This window comes from Scyliorhinus torazame, chromosome 7, assembly GCF_047496885.1.
Source record: "Scyliorhinus torazame isolate Kashiwa2021f chromosome 7, sScyTor2.1, whole genome shotgun sequence".
In the NCBI taxonomy this organism is placed as follows: domain Eukaryota; kingdom Metazoa; phylum Chordata; class Chondrichthyes; order Carcharhiniformes; family Scyliorhinidae; genus Scyliorhinus; species Scyliorhinus torazame.
This window is the reverse complement of record NC_092713.1, coordinates 126,854,453-126,876,926: the sequence shown is the minus strand read 5'-3', so window position 1 is coordinate 126,876,926 and position 22,474 is coordinate 126,854,453. Positions and strand designations below refer to the sequence as shown.

General features: G+C 45.1%; 1 protein-coding gene across 3 annotated transcripts in view; it reads right to left on the bottom strand.

Annotated features, from left to right (window-relative positions):
- The window catches only part of aspm (assembly factor for spindle microtubules), a 123,632-nt gene that overhangs the window by 35,510 nt on the left and 65,648 nt on the right, over positions 1–22,474 (bottom strand). For all 3 annotated transcript variants that reach the window (XR_011948228.1, XM_072511478.1, XM_072511477.1), the window contains exons 14-18: positions 19,411–19,624; positions 12,438–12,583; positions 8,416–8,544; positions 7,163–7,357; positions 113–5,239 (exon numbers count right to left, since the gene is read on the bottom strand). Coding sequence is in view for 2 of the 3 variants with exons in the window: in XM_072511478.1 (XP_072367579.1) it covers positions 113–5,239; positions 7,163–7,357; positions 8,416–8,544; positions 12,438–12,583; positions 19,411–19,624 (5,811 nt within the window). In the remaining variant the exon portion in view is untranslated. The remainder of the gene's footprint in view (positions 1–112; positions 5,240–7,162; positions 7,358–8,415; positions 8,545–12,437; positions 12,584–19,410; positions 19,625–22,474) is intronic.

The window sequence follows — 22,474 nt, the reverse complement described above, 5'->3', positions numbered from 1 at the left end:
TTATTTTGGTTTACAAATTTAACTTTCAACGATATTCAATACGAAATACTGTGACCATAGGGCACCAATTTCCATATTATAGCCAACTTAAACTTGCCATTTGAATTATTACCTGAATTTTTAAGGTACTCCGAAATAGCGTTTTATAACTTCTTTGGGCAATCACTCCTCGCATTCTGGCTTGGAGGCTGATGGCTATCCGCCGGAGTGTCAAGTAAGATGATCTCTGTTGCTTCATTAGGAGGTAGGATCTGTAATGTCTTTGCAATACAACAGTTGATATTTTGTATTTGGTATATAGTTTCTGGGCTTTAAGAGCACGGTAGTGAGACTGCACTACAATTGCTGCACATTTCATTCTGAGGAAAGTTCTCCTGCGTGGAATCATACGAAGTATTGACTGAACTTTTACAGCCGCACGCTTCTGTTTAAACCAGTGACGACCAACCATACCTCTGTAGGCAGCCTGAATTGTGACAGCTGCATGCCTCATGGACTGATATTGCACAAGCTGGGAACGGCCCAGTTTGCAAGCTCTGTACCAGCTTTGGATTGAAATGGCTGCAAATCGCATAGCTCTGTAGCGTATTCTTGCTCGATATCCACGGAATGCTGTTTGCAGCATTATTACAGCTGACTTCTGAATCAAGAATAACTTTCTGGTAATGCACATTTGCAAGAATGATTTAATACGGCGGACTGCCTGAATTCTTTTAGCCAAATTTCGACCTTTTTTCCCACGATAAAATGCCTGGAAACTAACTGTTGCTTTCTTGAGTTTGTTATACTGCTTTACACAGGTATCCCTCATTTTGCAAGCTCGGTATCTGCGCTGTACAGCCGTTGCGGCCCAACAAAGTTTTTTGTAGCGTTGGCGCTGTTTATACATTCGATAATAACACTGTATCATTGTTGCTGATTCATGCATACTCCTCAAATGTTTTCGAACAACCATTCCTCGGTACGCAGCCTGAACGTGCAGAATATTGTTGCGAATCTTGATGTAATTCTCACGCTCAGTTCTCATTTGAAGGTAGGCTCGATAACGGGTTTGTATTATTGTAGCCACCAGTCTCAGTGCCTGGTATGGGACGCAAACCCTGTGCATTCGAAATGCAGCTTGTATTACTGTAGCTGCCTTGTGTTTGCATCGAATCTCTTGTCTCACCTTCATACCCCTAAAAGCAGCTTGTATGGATACGGCTGCATTGCGGACAGAGGAATATTTCTGTTGTTGAATCCGAGTAAGTAGAAGTGCACGGTATCGTTGTTGGATTATGGCAGCAGCAGTTTTAAGATTCAGATATGTTTTTCTATCGCTATAGGCCCTAAATCTTCTCTGGATAATTACTGCAGCTTGACCAATTTTCCAAAGTTCCTGCCTTGTTTTCATACCACGGAAAACAGCTTGAATATGAATAGTTGCTTTCTTGACACCATTATACTGCTTTACACAGGTATCCCTCATTTTGCAAGCTCGGTATCTTCGCTGTACAGCTGTTGCTGCCCAACAGAGCCTTTTGTAGCATTGACGCTGCTTGTACATTCGATAATAACTCTGTATCGATACTGCCGATTCATTCATGCTCAAGTGTTTTCGAACAATCATTCCTCGGTACGCAGCCTGAATGCGCAGAACATTGTTGCGAATCTTCATGTAATTCTCACGATCAGTTTTCATTTGAAGGTAGGCTCGATAATGGGTTTGTATTATTGTAGCCGCCAGTCTCAGTGCCTGGTATGGGAGGCAAAACCTGTGCATCCGAAATGCAGCTTGTATTACTGTAGCTGCCTTGTTTTTGCATTGAATCTCTTGTCTCACTTTCATACCCCGAAAAGCAGCTTGTATGGTTACGGCTGCATTACGGACAGAGGAATATTTCAGTTGTTGAATCCGAGTAAGCAGAAGTGCACGGTATCGTTGTTGGATTGTGGCAGCAGCAGTTTTAAGATTCAGATAGGTTTCCCTATCTCTATAGGCCCTAAATCTTCTCTGGATAATTATTGCAGCTTGACCAATTTTCCAAAGTTCCTGCCTTGTTTTCATACCACGGAAAACAGATTGAATATGAATAGTTGCTTTCTTGACACCATTATACTGCTTTACACAGGTATCCCTCATTGTGCAAGCTCGGTATCTTCGCTGTATAGCTGTTGCTGCCCAACAGAGCCTTTTGTAGCATTGACGCTGCTTGTACATTCGATAATAACTCTGTATCAATACTGCTGATTCATTCATGCTCCTCAAATGTTTTCGTACATTCATTCCTCGGTACGCAGCCTGAATGTGCAGAACATAGTTGCGAATCTTCATGTAATTCTCACGATCAGTTTTCATCTGAAGGTAGGCTCGATAATGGGTTTGTATTATTGTAGCCGCCAGTCTCAGTGCCTGGTATGGGAGGCAAAACCTGTGCATCCGAAATGCAGCTTGTATTACTGTAGCTGCCTTGTGTTTGCATTGAATCTCTTGTCTAACTTTCATGCCTCTGTAAGCAGCTTGTATTACTAACGCTGCCCTGCAGATGGATAGATAGATTCCTCGCTCCTTTCTGCTCAGCACTGAAGCTCTGAATCGCTTTTGCATTAGAACTGAAGCAGCTCTAAGAGCGGTGTAATGTTTCCTGACCATAAATGATTTAGCCGCTGCTTGGATAATTGTAGCAGCTTTGTGAATTTCTTTCAGCTTTTTCCGGATTTTCATTGCACGAAATGCAGCTTGCAACACTATGGTAGCAGTCCTAATGTTTTGATACTTTTGACATTGATGTTTTCTTTGCACATGAGCCCTGAATCGATCCTGTATTGTTAGTGCTGCTTGTTTCGTAGTCTGAAATTTTGAACGTATTTTGTGCATTCTGAAATAAGACTGTATCATAATACATGCTTGCAATTTTCTACTATATTCTTTTCTTGCCATCATACCTTTATAAGCTGCTTGAAGTGTCATTGCTGATTCGCGCATTTTCAGATATATTTGACGTTCTTTTCTCCCCATCAACTTGGCCTTAAAACGGTGCTGAACAGTTAATGCAGTGTCCTTTAACATTTCAAACTGGTGTTGTGCTCTGAACCTTCGGAAAGCAGTTTGAATGGTCACTGCAGCCTTATGCTGCATTTTTAATTTTTCCCTTGCAACTAAACCACGGACTACTGCTTGAAGAATAATCGCTGCTGTCCTAATTTTAAGGTATTTGAGTCGCTCCAGCCGCCCAACCTTGCAACTTCTGTACCATCTCTGGATGGCAATGACAGCCTTTTGCATTGCCAAGTACTTGACCCTTGATGCGTGCCCTCTAAAAACTGCCTGGATTTTGGTGGCTGTTTTATGTTGAAGCTTAATCATTTTGCGCACACTGTAACCTTTGTACGCAGCCTGCAAAGATATTACTGCTTCTTTGATTCTTAGGAAGTTCTGTCTTTGATAAACCCTTTCTCTGTAGGCACGGAATCCTCTTTGAATTATGACTACAGCAAAATGGATCCTAAGATACTGCCTCCTTAGCCGATGCATTCTGAACATAGACTGAATTTTAACAGCAGCCTGCGTCCACAAATGCAACTGCTTTTGCATGAAGTACAATCGAACAGCAGACTGAAGACGTATACAAGCTTCTCTTTTTTTCAGATAGTCTTTTCGCTTTTCCAAACAAAGCTTATTTGCCCGATAATGTCTCTGGACATACGTTGTGGCTTTTTTAAGCGACCTGTAATACTTCCGTACTTGGGTCATTTTCACAGAGGCCTGAATTTTGATGGTAGCATTTTTCACTTGCATGAAACTTTTGCGTGCAGTATATGCACGGAAAGCAGACTGGATCTTTACAACTGACCGTAAAATCCAAAACTGTCTTCTTGCTTGAAACCCTCTGTATGCAGACTGTAAGACAATAACAGCAGATATTATTGCTTTGTACTCAGACTGAGCTTTCTTTTGAGCTGAAATTGCTCTGAAATGGGCTTGTAATATACAAGCTGCAGCTCTCATTGAATAATATCTTCGCTGGGCTTGCCATCTTTTCACATGTGCCTGTATTACAATGATACATTGTCGATGATGCAAAAATTTTACTCTTTCTTTTCTCATTTGCCAATATGACTGAATAATACATGCAGCTTTCACTTTTCTGGCTAACTGGCGAGCCTTCATACCTCGATAGTGAGCCTGTATAACTATTGCTGCCGTGAGCATCAATACATACTTCTCATGTTGAGCTTTCCCTTTTCTATAAGCCCGATAACATTTTTGGATAACCAGCACTGCTGTTTTCATAGTGCGATAAGCATGTTGAGCAATACAGCATCTATACCATGACTGTATTCGAATACAATTTTGTTTTTCATGTAAATATCTTTGTTTTCCTTTATACATTCGAAACCACGACTGAATTGTAATTGCAGCTCGATTTTCTTTAATCCTTTTTTGAGCTCGCCATCTCCGAAAAGCTACTTGTACCGTTACAGTCGCCTGTCTACATTTTAGGTAATGCTCCATCTCCTTCCGCCCCTGTTGTTTGGCTCTGATATGCCTCTGCAAGATAATGGCAGCTTGACGGTATTTTTGAAATCTAATTTGAGCCAACTGCATTCTTACTAAAGTCTGAATGGTGACAACCACTTCCCGAATAGCTGTAAACCTTTTTCGCTGCTGATACATTCTAAAAAAAGATTGGATTACTATGGCTGACTTAGTTTGGCGGTGGAACTTCCTTACTCTTGAACCACGATAAGCAGCCTGAAGGACTACTGCAGCCCATTTCAGTCTCTGATAGGAAACATGTTCACGCTTTGCTGTCACATATGCCTTTATATGCTTCTGCAGTGTAACAGCAGCTTTTTTCCTCTTGCTGATTTCAGTTCTTATACGATATCCTTTAGCATATCTTTGTATCAAGGATATGGACCGTTGAAACCTTTTGTATTGTAATCGACAGAGAAAGCCCCTTATGTATTTCTGTAGGATTATTGAAGCCTTGATTTGTTTCTGCAGTTTGCAGGCTTTCCACCTTCTAAATGCAGATTGTATTATAACAGCTGATTGTTTCAATTGCAAATAATTCCTTCGCTCAGCTAAAGCTAGCAGATGTGCTCTGAAATGTCTCTGAAGTACAAGAGTGGCCCATACAGTACGTTTATAAGCAGTGACCGCAATTTTCATCCTTATGTGGCTTTGTATGAGAATGCAATAGTGCTGTGTTCTCAGAAGCTGTCTTCTAGCAGTATAGCCTCGCCAATATGTCTGTCAAGTAAAAGACAGGAAGAAAAAAATTACAATATGCAGAAGATTGCATCAAAACAAATGAGGAATATGCTATGCTTAGAAATTAGACCAGCACCCCAAAAAAAATCCTCCATTGTCAGATACATCTGAGCCACTATTTCACATTGACTGTTAGGACACCATGGTTGACAAAGCAGTTTTCAGAAAACTACCGTAAGCAAATCTCTGAATACCAATATTACTGGATTGAAATTGCCTCACAAATGATTATTTGACATTCAAATTCAGAAGCTTGGAAAGCCCAAACTTACCTTAATCAGTGTTTACTTAATAGAATCACAACCAGCTTATCAACTTAATCTCACGAGAAACAACTGCTTTGAAATCAGTGATAGAATGTGTTAAAGCATATCCTTTCCCAGGATATGGTAAGCAGATTGAAACCCACTGTGGGAATTCCGAAGTTACTGAAGAATCTGGCCAACTCTGTGGCCTGAAGATCTACATACGGAAAGACCAAAGTCCAAACCCGCGCAGACACGGGGAGAAAGTGCAAACTTCAGTCACCCGGGGCTGGAATTGAACCCAGGTCCTTGGAGCTGCGAAGCAACAGTGCTAACCACTGTGCCACCCTAAAATGATAGTTAACTAATTGTATTTACTGCATATATTATCGTTCTCGTTACAAATAAACAGCAATTGTGTTTAAACATACAAACCTGGTGACTGTAATTATTGGGCAGCCAAGGGCCAAAGACTTCAGGTATTATTGGTTAATTCACTTGCGTTGTGACTCTGGGGCACGTGGGGTGAGAATTGAGCGTTTATTAGTCCAGCGAAGCGCAACAATGGTGCAGGACAGATTGCTAAAAACAATAGAATTGTAGTATATCAATGTACGGGATGGTTGCTACAGAAAGAAGGGCGATCACTTCTTCACCAAAGGCTTTTGTGTTGAAGGAGCAGAATTCAATTCTGGTGGAATGACAGAAGTGGATTGGTGGTTAGTATTACCACCTCACAGCTCCATGGACCCGGGTTCAATTCCAGCCTTAGGCGACTGTCTGTGTGGAGTTTGCACTTTCTGTCTGTCTGCGCGGGTTTCCTCCGGGTGCTCCAGTTCTTCCCACAGTCACAAAGATGTGCAGGTTAGGTGTATTGGCCATGGTGAAAAATTGCCCTAGTGTCCAGCGATATGCAGGTTAGGTGGGCTTGTGGGGTTACGGGGATAAGGCAGGAGAGTGGGCCTAGGTGAGATGCTCTTTCAGAGGGTTGGTGCAGACTCAATGGGCCGAATGGCCTACTTCAGTACTGTAGGAATTCTATGGTTCGAAGTATGTGGTTGTTGAATAAAATTTAATTTACCGCAAGAAAATGCATATGTTGAACCAAAATATTAAATTTAATGGTTGTAAAAGTAGTATTCATTGCTGTTTGAAAACCAGTTAAGTGTTCCACAAAGGAAGTCCATCTGTGTGTGGTTGAGGGGACAGTGTTTAAGTGTAGTATTAGTCTTTGTAATTGAATCTTAACCTCATAAGAGCACCCATACATCAATGAATAAAATTTAATGTTTCTATTAACCAACATTAACCAAACTTACAGACTTTCAAAACGAGTGCCAGTCAGTTCCTGGGAACAGAAAGGTTGTATGCAAAGCATTTTATTTTGCACACTGCTGTTTCACAAATATCGGGAATTATTATTCTGTTGAAAGTTTTGCATGACTTGATTAATTTGTTCGGGATAACAATCAGTAAAGGAACATCTTGCAGAAATTTATATAGCTCAAGTGATTAATACGTCTGATCAAACTCAAAACTAAATGCAGAGCTTACTATTATCAAGAAGGAGAAAGCAGGCATAGGAAGGGCTTAATCCAAAATTGATGCAGTACATGATGCGGCATTTCAGCCTTAAATTGTTCTTGTAATACAATACCTGAATAAGTGTTGCTGCTTCACTCTGCACTTCTTGCATCTTAATCACCATCAGTGCTTTCGCTTTCATCCTTGCCACATGACCACGCCAAAGAGTTTGTATAATAATAGCAGCATTTATTTTCTTCTTGAAGTGCTGTTGATGGAGGAATCTACGCGCAGCTGCTTGAATGACACTGGCAGCATGATCTTTTACCTAAATCACAATTCAGTGGTTAATTTTTTAAAAATAAATTCAAGGTACCCAATTAATTTTTTTCCAATTAAGGGGCATTTTAGCATGGCCAATCCACCTACCCTGCACATCTTTGGTTTGTGGGGGCGGGGCCTGCGTAAACGGGGGAGAATGTGCAAACTCCACACGGACAGTGACCCAGGCTGGGAACTAACGCGGGTTCTCGGCACCGTGAGGAGGCAGTGCTAACCACTGCTCCACCTTCAATTCAGTTGTTAAATTTCGAAGAATTTATTTTTATTTCAGGTAGCACTTCTCATGGTGGCAAGACATTCTGTGTTGCACTGACAATCTTCTTGCAAGAATGCATTTATTTATATATACAAATTTAATATTGACACAAGGGAAGAAAAGGAATACAAGCACTAAGATTGCCAGTTCAATAATTGGTACCCTACATGCCATATTATACCTCAAATCCCATTAAGACCCAATACTGAATTACAATAGCTTTCTGTCGAATATGGGATTGTAAAATACGTAACATGAAAGGAGAAGCTGGCATCACATTCCCACAGTAACAGGATGATGCAATGGCGCCATTTGCATTATTTGATAATACTTCGGTGTCAGTGAATCAATGTTGCAGATTTAGATCTATGTTTATAACAATGAATTATACTATGCATTTTTATTTTGCTACAATTAACTGGGTCATCTATCACCATCATGCATGAAATGTAATAAAAAGGAAAAACAGTGTAAAAGCGTGAGCGAATTACTATATAGCAGCACTCCTAGTAATTGGGAGTATGCTGACTTAATGAAAGACTGACCCTGCACTGTCACAATGTTGTGTGCTCGTGTACTCTGGTGCTTAAAGTAATGTGATGGTAACACTAACGGTCCAACCAGTCATACTATTTATTTAACCATTTCGCCTTCTCTTTCCCATGGGTAATAAAGTGCATGAATTGCATTGCAAAGCTTTCACTCAATACATGTCGGTTAGTTTTTGCAAAACCCTTTAAGGAATGGACAACGTAGGCAGCAATGATTAAACTGGAAGATAACACTACCTGTAAAAGTTGAAGCTCACAGTTTAACTTGTACTTCCTCCAAGCAGCCTGTATAACCCTGGCAGATCTTGCTTCTTTTCGAAGGTCCAAAAGACGAGCGCAAAGAAACGAAACGTAGGTAATAACAACCTGCAAAGAGTTAAATATGCAGTGGAGAAACAAATTGGACAAGGCGACAATTAGACATATGCTCACCTTGGGGGTGGTGGAATATTTAGTTAAAACAACAATGAGTACACTGCCCATTAACAGTGACTATACCATTATGGTATTATTCTCCTGGCTTTTCCCCAGCACATCAAGGCAGAATCCATGGATGACCCACAATTGTTGAAAGAGCTGCAACAGCAATAAAATGGGAGGAAGAATAGAAACAAAGCCAGAGGCCCAGATGGTATTCCAGCTGAGGTCTTCAAAGCTGGTTGAGCATTTGCTCAAAATCAAGACTCCGTACACTAATCCTACAGATTTGAAAGGACCCCATCCCCACAGGTTGCAGGAAAGAAATTTAACAATTGCAACTATTTTCACGATAAACCATGTGGTGGAAACTATGGAGGTAGTTCACTCTAGTCCATAGCAGAGAAAATCTTGATATGCATTCTCCTGAATTGCCTCCTCCCAGAGGCACCGCGTAACTTCAGACCTTCTCGAGGAATCTCAGACATGATCTTGGTTGCCAGACAACTCCAAAAGAAATGTTGAGAACACCAGGAACTCCTTGACCGAGTCATCCAGACTCGAAACATTAGATCCGTTCTTCCTCCATAGATACTGTCAGTAATTTGCTTTCAACCAGGAACTTTTCACTGCCTTCACTGACATAACCAAAGCTTTTGAATCCATTGTTCTGGAGATTGTGCTCCAAAGATTTGGATGTCCAAGAAACTTCAATCACAATCCTGCAACTGCTTCATGATACGACTGCAACTGCATTGAGTAGGAGAACTGGAAGACGCCTTGAAAATCCAGACCAGTGTCAAGTAAGGATGTGTGATAACCCCTATATTATTTACAATCTACCCGACAGTGGCTGGTTAACTCAAAGATGAATTGTCCTCTGGTGTGAGTATTTTTTTAACTAATTTATTTTGTTCATTCATGGGATGTGGATGTCATTGGCTAGGCCAGCCTTTATTGTCTATTGCTAATTGCCCTCGAGAAGGTGGTGCTAAACTGCCTCCGTAAACCACTGCAGTACATGTGGTGCATGCACATCCACAGTGCTGTTCGGCCTTTCCAGGATTTTGATCCAGCAACAGTGAAGGAACAGAGATATAGTTCCAAGTCAGGATGGGGTGTTACTTAAAGAACCTGAAGGTGGTGATGTTCCAATGCATCTACTGCCCTTCTAGCTGGTAGAGGCGGTGGGTTTGAAAGGAGCCTTGATGAGTTCCTGCAGCGCATCTTGAGGATGATACCACACAGTAGAGAAACTAAATGTTAAAGGTGGTGGATAGGGTGCCAATCAAGTGCTTTTTCCTGGATGGTATCAAGTTTGTTGACTGCTGTTGGAGTTACTTTCATCCATACAAGTGGAGTGTAAAAATACCTAAATAGAAAACTCTTAAACCTGTGTCACCTCCGTACCAAAACTAAACTGATCATAGTACGAAGTCTTACAACACCAGGTTAAAGTCCAACAGGTTTGTTTCGATGCCACTAGCTTTCGGAGCGCTGCTCCTTCCTCAGGTGAATGAAGAGGTCTGTTCCAGAAACACATATATAGACAAATTCAAAGATGCCAAACAATGCTTGGAATGCGAGCATTAGCAGGTGATTAAATCTTTACAGATCCAGAGATGGGGTAACCCCAGGTTAAAGAGGTGTGAATTGTACCAAGCCAGGACAGTTGGTAGGATTTCGCAGGCCAGATGGTGGGGGATGAATGTAATGCGACATGAATCCCAGGTCCCGGTTGAGGCCGCACTCATGTGTGCGGAACTTGGCTATAAGTTTCTGCGGCCTTCAGGACCCGCGACAACGCAGAATCGCCGAGCAACTTTCCTACCAACTGTCCTGGCTTGGTACAATTCACACCTCTTTAACCTGGGGTTACCCCATCTCTGGGTCTGTAAAGATTTAATCACCTGCTAATGCTCGCATTCCAAGCATTGTTTGGCATCTTTGAATTTGTCTATATATGTGTTTCTGGAACAGACCTCTTCATTCACCTGAGGAAGGAGCAACGCTCCAAAAGCTAGTGACATCGAAACAAACCTGTTGGACTTTAACCTGGTGTTGTAAGACTTTGTACTGTGCTCACCCCAGTCCAACGCCGGCATCTCCACATCATAAACTGATCATAGACATACATAGGGTGTGATTCACCAAAAGGTTTCTATGTCCAGCTTCGGGTGTGAGTGGCAGGGTGGTTCTCAGCAGCTTTAGTGCCGATAAACATCTCACTATTCAAAGGCACTTTGACACATTATTTGGCCTTGGGAATTCTCTCTGCCGAGGACACACTCAGTGATTGCAGGAAAGGCTTGATGCAGATCAGGGCTCCCTTTTATGCGTTAATTCTGCTCCCAAGAGACTTGGCCTGGCCTTGAATACTGACAAAACAAAACTCCCCATAAACCTGGACAGCCAATATTCCACTTTCCTTTTTTCAAAAAAAGAATACATTCTAAAATATGTTGAGCATTGTCCATCTTTTGACAGGTGCCTCACTTAAAAGGCCTTACTGACTAGACGATCCAATTCCAGTTCACCTGCATCAGTTCAATCTTCTACAAACCACGTCAGTGAATGCCTGACAACAAAAGATCTCCACAAGTCAACAAACGTCCTAGTGTACAAAGCAGTTGTTGTCACCACAATCCTACACTGCAATGAGACTTGACTGTGTATCAGCAATACATTTTATTCGTTCACAGGATATGGGTGTTGCTGGCTGGACCAACATTTATTGCCCCGAGGCCATTTTAGAGTTAACCACATTGCTGTGGATCTGGAGTCACATGTAGGCCAGACCAGGTAACGATGGCAGATTTCCTTCCCTAAAGGACATTAGTGAACCAGATGGATTTTTCCAACAATCAACAATGGTTTCATGGTCAATAGATTTTTAATTCCAGATTTGTATTGAATTCAACTTTCACGGCGGGATTTGAATCTGGGTACCCAGAGCATTATCCTGGGTCTCTGGATTACTAATCCAGCAACAATTCCACTGCCTCCCCCTAATAAGAATGCTGGAGAAATTCCATCAGTGATGTTACATCACATCCTTCGGATTTAATTGGAGACCTTCACACAAATGTTAGTGTCCTTCTTCAAGCCAGCTCCACAAGCATGGAGGCAAAACCCTGAAAAATCAACAATTTGGACCAGACACGGTGTTTAGATGGTTGAAAGCATCTCCCACAACAGTTCCTGTTTTCTCTGCTCTCAAAGGCATTCTGATGCTTTCCTCAAAGCACAGCAGCATTGACATTAAGAGCTGGAAGAAGCTTGCTATCAAATGTTCTAAAAGACAACTTGCCCATCAACATGCATGATACTTGCACGAGTCCAAACAACTAATGAGGCAGAATGGCGGCAGAGAAGGAAAGAAAAGGAAGACAATGCTGAGGGCATTTAAAAGTTTATTGGATAAACATATGGATGATAATGGCATAGTGTAGGTTAGATGGCTTTTGTTTCGGTGCAACATCGTGGGCCGAAGGGCCTGTACTGCGCTGTATTGTTCTATGTTCTATGTTCTAATGCTGCACTCAAACTGCACTGCGGGGCATCCTGTCCCATGTGCGCAAATATTTGATGGTTGAAACTAGCTTGTTCAGTCACATGGAAGATTCATGGCGGAAACTTGCAACCTTTAATAGACATTATCTTCTAATCAAAGGCCAGCTGACGAGTAAATCAGCAGTGACCTGATAAAAAAAAAGGCAAGATCAAAACTGAAACAGTGACAACTTATTAAAAGAGTAGTCGGATAAATCTTCAGATATCGTTCAGTACATAATTAAGAGATTACAGTGTGCTATTCACCTGAAGGCAAGAGTTAAATTTACCTTCTCTTCCGGGATGGTATTCGACATATCTATATGGCGAATCATAGCTGGGATACCTCCAAGAGCTGCAACTGCAGTAGTCACCAAATTAAAATTTTTCTTTTCATTCTCCAGAAGCTCTTCACAGAGTCTAGCTGACGAAGAAGCTTAAAGGTAAAAATAATATATTACTTAACATTTGAACAGCAATATTGAAACTAGTGGCTCACCATTTACTTCTAACAAAAGTCAGCATTTCACTTTAATACCACACAAAGATAGAATCATAAATGTTTACACAATAGAATATGGTCTGTTTGTTCTAGTAGACAGCTATCAAAAACTAGTCCCATTGCCTGATCACCCATATTTTCCTCATCAAATATTTTTTGACTTGTCTTCAAAGCATACAATAGTCTCTGCAGCAAACCAATTCATCCTCCAACGCTGCATAACGGTTCTCTAACTATCTCCATTTTAACTTAATTCATGAAATAGAAAATTCACATCATGAAAACTCTTTCAACTCTCCTCTTCGACTTCTCCCCCCCCCACAGTGGAAATTGGTAAAGTATCTAAAGTCTTTCCTCGTAACACATTTCATATTCCTGCCGTTATCGAATTAGGCCGCGCACCTGAATTTCCATCCTTTCTTCCTAGAGTATAGTTGGATGAATCTCGGCCAATCCAGGTGATTTACCGACTTTAAGTGGGTCAAGTGAATAGAGTGTCAGTCGGGAAACTTTTAGGGGTTAGTGTCACACAAGTACCAAGCACTGTCCTGCTCCAACATGAGAATCCAACCAGCTCCCCAGGACATTCATCAGAATCCCATCACCAAATTCACTGTTAACATGCTGGGGTTTCCTTTGGTCAGAAACTAAACAGGATCAAACACAGACTGTTGCTCTGAGAAATAAGAGATTTGGTATTCTGTGGTATGTGACACACCTCTGAAATCCCAAGCCTCACCAAGACCTACAGGTACATATGAGGAATATAATGGAATACTCTGCACTTGCTTGCACTTTTGTCACCACTCAAAAAGCTATTCATGTCTAAACGACCAACTTATTTGGCATCCCATCGACCATCTGAAACGTTTACTCCCTCCATCACAGCAGCATATGCCATTAATAAGATGTACTGCTCTGGACTTCCCAAACCCATGACCTCAACCACCTAAAACAAAAAGGGTAGGAAGGACGCGAGAAATAGTAGTAGACCATACAGTTCATTGAGCCTGTTCCACCATTCAATATAATCATGGGCTTCAACTCCATTCTCTCACCTAATCCTCATATACCGTAATTCCCTCAGAGACCAACGATCGATCTCCACAACGCTCTGGGATAGCAAATTTCAAAGATTTACAACCCTTTAAAGTCAAGTGATTTCTCCTCATCTCTGCCCTAAATGTTTAGACCCTTATCCTGAGACTGTGGGCGCGATTCTCCGACCCCTCGCCGGAGAACCGCCGGGGGTGGGTGGGGGGTGGGGGTGGGCGCTGGTCCGCCGATTCATCCATGTCGGAGCGGCACCGGCGCCCCCCCCAGCACACCAGGACGGCCGCCTGCAGCATGAGCATCGAATGCCGACCGAGTCCCGCCAGCGCAGTTCGCGTGTGGTCCTACCCGCCGGTACCTCGGCGTTCATACTGTCCTGGTGTGGTTTGTGGGGAGGGATCCGGCTCCGGAGGGGGCCTCCACGGTGGCCCGCGATCGGGGCCCACCGATCGGCGTAGGATAGCCTATGTTCCTCCGTGCTGGGCCCCTGTACGGCTCCGCCATGTTGCCCGGGGGCCGGCGCGGAGAAGGCAACGCACGCGCATGCCCTAACTCGCCTGGCCGTGCTGACGCCCGTATCGGCAGCTGGAGCTGTGCGAGGCTCACCAGTGCCGTGCTGGCCCCCTGTGTGGTGCAGGATCACTGATCCAAGGAGCCAGATGACACCGTTGTAAAACGCTCCAGCGTTTACGACGGCGTCAACACTTAGCCCCAGGATCGGAGAATCCCGCCCTATGTCCCTTATTTTCAAATCCCCAAACAGGAGAAATGATCTCTGTGTCGACTATCAAACAGTTCAGAATATTGTAGGTTTCAATGAGATCACCCCTCATCCTTGCAAACGGCAGAGATTATACACCCAAGTCAATCAGTCTCTCATCATAGTATTAACTTGAGGCCCAATTTATTGAACCTTGTATTGTATCCAATATAAGTATCCTCGGGAATTGGCAACTGTGGTAGGGTGAGCACCTCACATAACCCAAGTGAATCCCTGTGGGTGGGCGGACCATGTAGAATGTGAGTCATTGCCTAGCATGCCAATTACACCTTGATGCCTGGACATTGTGCCAGAAACTGCGGGAGGCAACATCATGGATGCAGCAGCCAACATCCAAAAACCCAGAGGATGGGACACAGCTCCGGGAGACATGTCCACAGCAGGAGGGGACCAGCGCCCGGTCCAGTCGTGAGCGGGTGCCTGGGGTAAAGGGTCTGGGGCCCAGTGAAGAGGGCCCACTGCGGCCGGGTTTGTGTGGGCAGCCGTTCAGGGTAGGGGTGAGGGATCAGTGGGGGATTGGAGGGTCCGAGGATGGGAGCCACCGCTGTTTATCAGCCTAACACCCTCTCCCACTTCTGAAACACTGAACACTTTGGCAGGGATTTTGGACGCAGAGGTTGCCCTAGTGGTGCTGGTGCTACGTGATGCGGGCAGACGCCAGGGAAGGCAGCAGCATCTGCAGATGCTCGAGGCGGCAGCCCATGTGCCATACCCTGCCCCACAACCAGAGGACCCAGCCGTCCATCAAGCTAGGGAGGGACCCAGAGGGGGAGTCCGCAATGGCCCACAGAATACAGATGCCGCTTTCCATTGAACAAATGACAGACAGCGCATGCCACAGGAGGCTCCACCTGAACAAGGAGACGGTGCGGCACCTGTGCCATATCCTTAAGGACTTGGGCACCACGTGGAGGAGGACACCTGCTCCCGGTCACTGCAGCCCTGAACTTTTACACCTTGGGCTGATTCAAGGGCATGAGCGGGGACCTGTGAGGCATCTCGCAGGCCACAGCCCACAGGTGCATCCAGCAGGTCACAAATGCCCAATATGCCCGCGAGGAAGACTAAATCATGTTTGACATGGACTAAGCACAGCAAGATGCCCGGGCAGAAGGCTTCGCCACCATCGCCAGGATGCCCCAGGTCCAGGGGGGGTCATGGATGTCACGCATGTTACCCTATGCTCTCCGGGCCATCTGCCCGTGCCCTCCATCAACCGAACGAGGTTCCACTTCCTCAACATTCAATTCGTCTGCGACCACCAAATGAAGTTAATGCTCGTGTGTGCCCGTTTCCCGGGGAGCATTCATGACAGCTACATTCTGGGGCAGTTGATTATCCCTACCCTCTTCGAGGAGCACCCCAGGATAGGCAGCTGGCTCTTGGGGGATTATGGATATCAGCTGAGGCCCTGGTTCATGGAGGCCAGAGACTGAAGCAGAGACCCGGTACAACGAGGCCCATGTCGCCACTCGGTCTGTGATTGAGCAGTGCATCGAACTCCCCAAGAAGCGATTCTGATGCCTTGGCCGCTCCAGAGGTGCAATCCAGTACCCCTCCCAGAGGGTCGCCCGCTTTATTGAGTTCTGCTGTTTCATCCACAAACTCGCACAGCAGTGGGGCAACAAGCTGGAGGTTGATGACAAGGAACATGTGGCCACCTTGGAGGAGGAGGAGGGGGAAGAGCACGATGAGGAGCTGGAGGACGAGGCCGGGGATCAACCGGAGGCCCAGTTGGAGGCTGCAGGACAAGTGGCAACGGTGAGCATCCAGCATGCACGGAGGGCTAGGAAGGCTTTCATACTAGCCCGATTCGTCGCATCTTACCCACCATCACTCCCATTTCCCACCCTCCCAGGGTATGTGTCACATCACTCCAGGGTGTTGGGATTTGTTGGCACTGTCAAGGACAGGGTGGTGGTGAAAACCTGCAGAGAGCTGGGCGTTGGTGCTCCTCAATCTATGCCTCCACCACGTCCAGGAGTCTCTCCAGGTCAGCATCCCCGAATCTTGGGGCTGGTCTCCTCGGCGCCATTGTTGTGAGCTGGCTGGGGTTGGCTGAGCAAATGCAGTTTAAGTGCTGCTCAACATTCTTACCCGGGGGGTGTTGGCGAGCAAGGTGCCAGTGAATCAGCCGGTGAGCTGTCATTGGAGGTGAGAAGCCAATGATGCCTCATTAAGTGGACCAATTAACATCGAATAGCGTTGCCAGCCTCGCTGGGCAGAGCACCGGTAAACCCGCGGCAATTCCCACTCGCTAGCACACGTCTAACAGTTTATGGAAAATTGCGTCCAGAGAGTAAAGTATCAAAATCATGAATACAGGTTGTAAATAATCTCGATTTTCCCATGGGGCAGATAATGGAAACATTGGAAATGGAATGGGGAGCCATTTTTTTTATTTTTTAAAAAAAAATATGGGCGGTACGGTGCTGAGTGGTCAGCACTGCTGCCTCACGGGGCCAGGAACACGGGTTCAATTTGAGCCGAGGGCAATGGTCTATGTGGTGTTTGCACGTTCTTCCAGTTTCTATTTGGGTTTCCTCCGGGTGGTCCGGTTTCCTTTCACTGTCCAAAGATCCGCAGGTTAGGTGGACTGGCCGTGCTAAATTGTTCCTTAGTGTCCAAATGTTTAGGTGGGGGTTAAGGGGTTAGGGTGGTGCCGTATGCCTAGGTGGGGGGCTCTTTGGGAGGGTCAGTGCAGACTAGATGGACCGAATGGCCTCCTTCCGCACTGTAGGATTCTATGATTGTGGTAAGGTCAGTGCTGACTGACAGGCGAAAGCCATGTACAACTGCATTTCAGCAGTGCCTCAACTGACTGACACATTCAAATACAAAAGTTTGCGTTACATGTCCCTGCACTTATGGGTGCACTGCAACATGATAATAACGAAAGACTACCATAGACAATTTAAAAAATATTTTGCACCACGTAAAAGAACAAACATGGAACATAACAGCGCAGTACAGGCCCTTCGGCCCTCGATGTTGCACCGACCTGTGAAACCACTCTAAAGCCCATCTACATTATTCCCTTATCGTCCATATGTCTATCCAATGACCATTTGAATGCCCTTAGTGTTGGCGAGTCCACTACTGTTGCAGGCAGGGCATTCCACGCCCTTACTACTCTCGGAGTAAAGAACCTACCTCTGACATCTGTCTTATATCCATCTCCCCTCAATTTAAAGCTATGTCCCCTCGTGCTAGACATCACCATCCGAGGAAGAAGGTTCTCACTGTCCACCCTATCCAATCCTCTGATCATCTTGTATGCCTCAATTAAGTCACCTCTTAATCTTCTTTTCTCTAACGAAAATAGCCTCAAGTCCCTCAGCCTTTCCTCATAAGATCGTCCCTCCATACCAGACAACATTCTGGTAAATCTCTTCTGCACCCTTTCCAATGCTTCCACATCTTTCCTATAATGCGGCGACCAGAATTGCACGCAATACTCCAAATGCGGCTGCACCAGAATTTTGTACAGCTGCAACATGACCTCATGGCTCCGAAACTCAATCCCTCTACCAATAAAAGCTAACACACCGTACGCCTTCTTAATAACCCTCTCAACCTGGGTGGCAACTTTCAGGGATCTATGTACATGGACACCAAGATCTCTCTGCTCATCCACACTGCCAAGAATCTTACCATTAGTCTAGTACTCTAGTACTTCCTTCCAAAATGAATCACCTCACACTTTTCTGCATTAAACTCCATTTGCCACCTCTCAGCCCAGCGCTGCAGCTTATCTATCTATGTCCCTCTGTAACTTGTAACATCCGTCCGCACTGTCCACAACTCCACCGACTTTAGTGTCATCCTTCTACGCCCTCCTCCAGGTCATTTATAAAAATTACAAACAGCAGTGGCCCCAAAACAGATCCTTGTGGTACACCACTAGTAACTGGACTCCAGTCTGAACATTTCCCATCAACCACCACCCTTTGTCTTCTTCCAGCTAGCCAATTTCTGATCCAAACTGCTAAATCACCCTGAATCCCATGCCTCCATATTTTCTGCAGTAGCCTACCGTGGGGAACCTTACCAAACGCTTTACTGAAATCCATATACACCACATCAACTGCTTTACCCTCTTCCACCTGTTTGGTCACCTTCTCAAAGAATTCAATAAGGTTTGTGAGGCACGACCTACCCTTCACAAAACCGTGTTGGCTACCTCTAATCAAATTATTCCTATCTCTTATAAACCTTTCCAAGATTTTGCCCACAATAGAAGTAAGGCTCACTGGTCTATAGTTACCGGGGTTGTCTCTACTCCCCTTCTTGAACAAGGGGACAACATTTGCTATCCTCCAGTCTTCTCGCACTATTCCTGTAGATAAAGATGACTTAAAGATCAAAGCCAAAGGCTCAGCAATCTCCTCCCTAGCTTCCCAGAGAATCCTAGGATAAATCCCATCCGGCCCAGTGGATTTATCTATTTTCACACTTTCCAGAATTGCTAACACCTGCTCCTTATGAACCTCAAGCCCTTCTAGTCTAGTAGCCTGAATCTCAGTATTCTCCTCGACAACATTGTCTTTTTCCTGTGTGAATACTGACGGAAAATATTCATTTAGCACCTCTCCTATCTCCTCGGACTCCAAGCACAACTTCCCACTAGTGTCCTTGACTGGTCCTACTCTTACCCTAGTCATCCGTTTATTCCGGACATATCTATAGAAAGCTTTAGGGTTATCCTTGATCCTACCTGCCAAAGACTTCTCATGTCCCCTCCTGGCTCTTCTTAGCTCTCTCTTTAGGTCCTTCCTAGCTAACTTGTATATGACCAGTTAAAGATACACATCAGTGGAAATAAAATACACATATTTCTAATGTAACACTAGATTGCAGAAAAACATAGGTAATAGATAATTTAGCACTTGAGCACAAATGCCATCAGAATCTTCAGAACACTAACCATCATTACTGAGGTTTGTTGGAATGACTTCAATAGAGCTTCCATCAGAATCACTGGTTGATGTATCAATTGCCAAAGTACCATGCTGAGAACATTCTACCGTCTGCATGGTTCGCAAACAGATGTTATCTGCAGCCAGAAGGCCAGGGTGATAATGATGGATAAGGTAACATAAAACTCTGCCATCAGAAAAGGCTACAGTGAAGTTCTCAACCTGAAATAAGAAATAAAATAATTATATGTCACACAATCCAATTGTTTTTGAATATCTAATACTGCTTTCCTTAGACACTACTTAAACAATAGCAATTTCTCAATAACCTAGCTGACCAAATTTCAGAAAGACAAGTTCTTTCTGAAATCATATCAGGCTCTGCTTCGCATTTCATTGTCATTTCCATTGTTTCTAGGCTATGGAGTCATACAATCGTGCAGAAAAGGCAACCATTTGGCCGAGTGACTGTATCAGACTAACTGCCCCCAGCACAGAGGTATCAGGACCGCCAGTGCCCCCTTCCCCCCTCTGACAACCTCACCGACATTCCACCATCCCCAGCAAAATTGGGCTTCTTCCAGAGCCTATCGTGACAGTGGCAGCCTGTGCTAGTCTACCCAGAGGCTATACTTACTGCGGCATGTCAGCAAGGTATGAATATTTAGCAAGGTGGGGGAGGAATCTTGACTCATTAATATTTAAATAAACGGAAATCATGCCTTGTGCGGGCATGAACCTCGTGACGTATCCCGCAAGAGCGGGTAAAATCAGGATACACTCTCTCCAAAGACAATAAAAAGTTTTCCGATTTGAGCGGGATTTTCTGCCAGCGACGCCAATCCAGCGCACGGCTACTGCGGGCTCAAAATTGCCTCCATCGAATCTATGACATGATTAAACAGCCTCGTCGCGCCCGACTTGGTGTTAGGACAAAGCCATTGAATCTCACAAGAGGCGAGATTCACTACACTCAAAATGTCTCGAGATTTTTTTTTTTAATAAACATTTTATCAACAGTATGAAAATAAACAATGTACATGAATCTATAAACACAGTGCAAAGCCGTCTTCCTCCCTTACAGGTCCCACCTTTATTAACGCACTACTCTAAGCTAAACTAACCCACCCCTCCCTTCTGCTGCCGATTAATTTTCCGCAAAGAAGTCGACGAACGGTTGCCACCTCCGGGCTAACCCTAACATTGACCCTCTCATGGCAAACTTAATTTTCTCCAAACAGAGAAAGCTAGCCATGTCAGATAGCCAGGTCTCCGACTTTGGGGGCTTAGTGTCCCTTCATGCTAATAATATCTGTCTCCGGGCTACCAGGGAAGCAAAGGCCAGAACGTCTGCCTCTTTCTCCCCCTGGATTCCCGGATCTTCCGACACCCTGAAAATCGCCACCTCTGGACTCGGTGCCACCCTTGTTTTTAACACCGTGGACATGACATCTGCAAACCCCTGCTAAAATCCCCTGAGCTTCGGACATGTCCAGAACATGTGGACATGTTTCGCTGGCGCTCCCGCACACTTTGCACACCTGTCTTCCACCCCAAAGAATCTGCTCATCCCGGCCACTGTCATGTGAGCCCGATGAATGACTTTGAATAGTATCAGGCTGAGCCTGGCACATGTTGTGGACGCGTTGAGTCTACTCAACTCGTCCGCCCATAGACCATATCTCTCCTCCCACTTGTGCTTCAGCTCCTCAGTCTGCGTCTCCTCTGACCCCATAAGTTCCTTGTAAATGTCATAGACGCTCCCTTCTCCCACCCACACTCCAGAAACTACCCTGTCCTGAATTCCACTTGGTGGTAGGAGCGGGGAGGTTGAAACCTGCCTACGTAGGAATACCCGCACCTGCAGGGATCTGAAATAGTTTCCCTCACCAATCCAAACTTCTCCTCCAGCACCCTCAAACTCAGAAAGCTCCCCTCTATAAACATATCCCCCATCCTCTCAATCCCTGCTCTCTGCCATCTCCGGAACCCCCCATCCATACTTCCCGGGGCAAACCGTTGATTATTACAGATTGGAGACCAAACCAATGCTCCCTCTGCGCCCACATGCCTCCTCCATTGCCCCCAGACTCTCAGGGCTGCCAACACCACGGGGCTGGTGGAGTACTGTGCCGGCAGGAACGGCAGAGGCGCCGTTATCAATGCCCCCAAACTGGTGCCCTTGCATGAAGCCGCCTCCATACGCTCCCATGCCGACCCTCCCCCACCACCCACTTCCTGATCATGGCTATATTCGCCGCCCAGTAGTAGTTACTAAAGTTTGGCAACGCCAGTCCGCCCTCTCCCCGGCTCCGCTCAAGCATCACCTTCCTTACTCGCGGGATCTTGCCCGCCCAGACAAAGCCAGTGACCACTTTGTTGACCCGTTTAAAAAAAGACCGCGGAAAAAAGACTGGGAGATACTGAAATACAAACAGGAATCTTGGGGGGACCGTCATCTTCACCGTCTGCACCCTCCCAGCGAGTGACAACGGGAGCGCATCCCATCTCCAAAAATCACCCTTCATTTGGTCTACTAGTCGGGCCAGATTTAATTTGTGCAGCCGATCCCATTCGCGCGCCACTTGGATGCCTAGATACCTAAAGCTCCCTCCTACTATTCTAAACGGCAGCTCCCCCAGTCGCCTCTCCTGCCCCTTCGCCTGGATCGCAAACATCACTTTTCCCCATAATTAGTTTATACCCCGAAAACCACACAAATCCCCCCAGAATCCTCATGATTTCTTCCATCCCCTCTATTGGGTCCGATACATACAGGAGCAGGTCATCTGCGTAAAGCAAGACTGTGCTCCGCACCCCTCCCCCTCCGGACCAGCCCCTTGAAGCTCTCAGTGCAAATGCCAGCGGCTCTACGGCTAACGCGAACAACAGTGGGAAGAAGGGGCATCCCTGTCTCGTCCCCCAATGCAGCCTAAAATAGTCTGATGTTGTCCTATTCGTCCGTACGTTCGCTACAGGAGCCTGATACAGCAACCTGACCCAGTCAATAAAGCCCCGCCCAAATCCGAACCGTCCCAGCACCTCCCACAGATATTCCCATTCTACTCGATC